The 3,000-nt window shown below is 54.8% G+C and overlaps 1 protein-coding gene across 1 annotated transcript; it reads left to right on the top strand.

The window, feature by feature from the left end:
• Positions 1-59: 59 nt before the first annotated feature.
• On the top strand, positions 60-2,996 carry LOC121310267 (the record flags this gene model as incomplete). Its single annotated transcript, XM_041243564.1, has 1 exon — positions 60-2,996. A coding segment is annotated over exon 1 (2,937 nt), but the record flags the coding sequence as incomplete, so codon positions are not given.
• Between the last annotated feature and the right edge of the window lie 4 nt (positions 2,997-3,000).

The raw sequence follows: 3,000 nt of genomic DNA, 5'->3' as shown, positions 1-3,000 counted from the left end.
GGCGTCGGGAAGAACGGGATGCTCAGAGGGATGCTGAGCGTACAGCCCACATGACTGCGATGGCTGACAAGATGGCGGCCAGGTGTCTGGCTATTCAGAACCTGGTAGTGGCCCAAGCCCAAGCTCAGGTCCCGGTCGCAGCAGCTGGACCAGTGCTGCCAGTGCCCAAAATCCGTCTGCAAAAGATGACCCCAGAAGATGACCCGGAGGCCTTCCTGACCACATTTGAGCGGATGGCTACAGTGTCAGGGTGGCCAGCCGGATGTTGGGCAGCCCAACTAGCCCCCTGTCTAACTGGTGAAGCGCAGGCAGCATACCAGGCTCTGAGCAACGTTGTGGCGGAAGATTACTCCCAGGTGAAGACAGCTACCTTCCGGCGCCTTAATATCACCCCGGAGACGCATTGCCGGCGTTTCCGGAGTTACAAGCGGCTGGAGGGAACCCGGCCTCGCATCATGGCCCAGCAACTCTGGGACCATCTGACCCGCTGGCTGCGTCCCACTGAACGGACCACCCAACAAATCATGGAGTCTGTGGCGGTCGACCAGTTCCTGGAGGTGTTGGAACCAGAGACTCGAGCCTGGGTCGCTCGCCACAGTCCCGAGACGATGGACACGGCCGTCGAGCTGGCGGAGGCCTTCGAGGACGCACTGCTTCGGGTGGACCCCAGTCCAGCTCCAGTGAGGCATCGGCCTTCGCCAGCGCACCCAAAGACTGCAACGAGGCCTTCAGTTTTCCCCGTCCCTTTGAGCGCCTCTCCTCCAAAGTGGAGACAGAGGTTAGCTCCCAGCTGGGCTAGAGAGAATCCTTGGACCTCCCCTAGTGGACCAAGGGACAAACAGCCGTCTCCCACAGCGCCGCCTTCCCCTACCTGCTTCCGGTGCCACGAGGTGGGGCACATCGCGAGATTCTGTCCCATCGCGATGGAGTGTGACGTGGCCTTGCGATGTCCGGCTGCAGAGGGTGGTGAGTACAGGGGAAGGGGTCGGGAGGGGACTTGCATTATTAATGTAGATGTTGGTAATATGAGTACCCACGCATTAGTGGGCTCAGGGTGTAGTCACACTATAATTCGGTCTGCTCTCTTGGAGGGTACGCCTTGGCGGCCACAGGGGTCTGTGACCATCTCGTGTATTCATGGAGAAACCAAGGCATATCCTACCACTAAAGTTAGAATGACTGTGGAAAGTCGGACGTGCCATGTAGTCGTGGCCGTCGCTAAAAAGGTGCCATACCCAGTGATTTTGGGTCGAGATTGGCCTTACTATTCAGAAGTTAAGGTCAATGCGGCTCGGCCACCCATTGTAGAAGGGGTGGTCGCAACGGGGGATCCAATTGGCCGGATCTTTCCCTTGCAGGCCGACATATTTACTTCCAGGTTCCGGCCCCGTAAAACTAAAAGAGAGCGGAGGGCTGAGAAACTTGAGGGGGCATTAATGAGACAAGGCTGGGGATTGGTGGGGGAATCTGCTTTGCCTGTCAAACGAACACAGAAGGGTGTGGGTGTCCAGTGTGACCAGCGGGAGCGGGTTACTGAGATCCCTAGAGCAGAAGCTACTGAGGCCCCGCTCGGCATACCGCAATTCTGGGACCGGGGTGTGGACCTGGAGTGGGAGCAAAGTAACGACCCCACTCTGGTGCACATCCGGGGGCAGGTTCGGTCTGTCGAGGGGAAGGAAGTTGAAGGCTGCGGGCCGCTCACATTTCCTCACTTCATCGTGATGGGGCATTTGCTGTATAGGGTATCCCAAGCCCCGGGCACAGGACAGCCTGTAACCCAGTTATTGGTTCCGGGGTCTTTCCGCCGGGAGGTCATGAGGTTGGCACATGATATTCCCTTTTCTGGCCACCTGGGGCGGGAAAAGACCTTGGAACGAATACTGGCCCGGTTTTATTGGATGGGACTCCACATGGATGTGAGGAAATATGTAGCGGAGTGTCCCGATTGTCAGAGAGTAGCGCCGGGACGGGTTCGCCCGGCCCCGCTGGTCCCACTGCCCCTGGTTTGTACTCCCTTCGATCGCATAGCAATGGACATAGTGGGCCCAGTGCAGCCCGCCGACTCTGGATATACGCACATTTTAGTAATGGTGGATTATGCTACTCGATATCCAGAGGCGGTGCCACTGCGCTCCACTAGTGCTGTCGCCATTGCTAAAGAACTAGTTAAGATTATTGCTAGAGTAGGGGTGCCCAAAGAGATTCTGACAGATCAAGGAACTAACTTCATGTCCGATACCCTCAAAGAAGTTTACAAAATTTTGAAAATCCATCCCATCAGGACCTCTGTGTACCATCCACAGACAGATGGCCTGGTGGAAAGGTTTAATCAGACCCTGAAGCAGATGCTGAGGCGATTTGTGAACCAGGAACAAAAACATTGGGCAAAACTCCTTCCCTTCCTGATGTTCGCAGTGAGAGAGGTGCCACAGAGCTCAACTGGGTTCTCCCCGTTTGAGCTGCTGTATGGGAGACAACCCCGAGGCATTCTCGATCTCGTGCGAGAAGGGTGGGAGGACCAAACCTCTACGTCTAAAAATGTAGTCAAATATGTACTACTGCTACGAGATCGCTTGGAATTAGTCGGTCGTTTGGCTCAAGAGAACCTGCGCAATGCTCAGCATCAGCAGCAGCAGCAGTACAATCAAAAAGCACGAATTCGGACTTTTCGAACTGGGGATAAGGTACTGCTGCTTCTTCCCACAGCTGAGTCTAAGTTGTTTGCCAAGTGGCAAGGGCCTTATGAGGTGGTTCGAGCTATAGGGAGAGTCAATTATGAAATCAGGCAGCCGGACCATCGAAAACCACTTCAAATTTATCATGTAAATTTGTTAAAACCTTGGAGAGACAGAGAGGCCCTGTTTATTGCTAATGATATCCCCGAGGAGGATTTTGGTCCTGAGGTGGGGCCACTTGGTCAAACAACTAAGATTTCAATGGGGAAACAGTTACTTCCCTGTCAGAAACAGGAGCTGGGCCAACTAATTGAGGAATTCAGTG

The sequence above is a fragment of the Polyodon spathula genome, unplaced genomic scaffold (assembly GCF_017654505.1).
Source record: "Polyodon spathula isolate WHYD16114869_AA unplaced genomic scaffold, ASM1765450v1 scaffolds_1995, whole genome shotgun sequence".
In the NCBI taxonomy this organism is placed as follows: Eukaryota; Metazoa; Chordata; class Actinopteri; order Acipenseriformes; family Polyodontidae; genus Polyodon; species Polyodon spathula.
The sequence above is the reverse complement of the archived record's forward strand: the minus strand, read 5'-3'. Positions and strand labels throughout refer to the sequence as shown.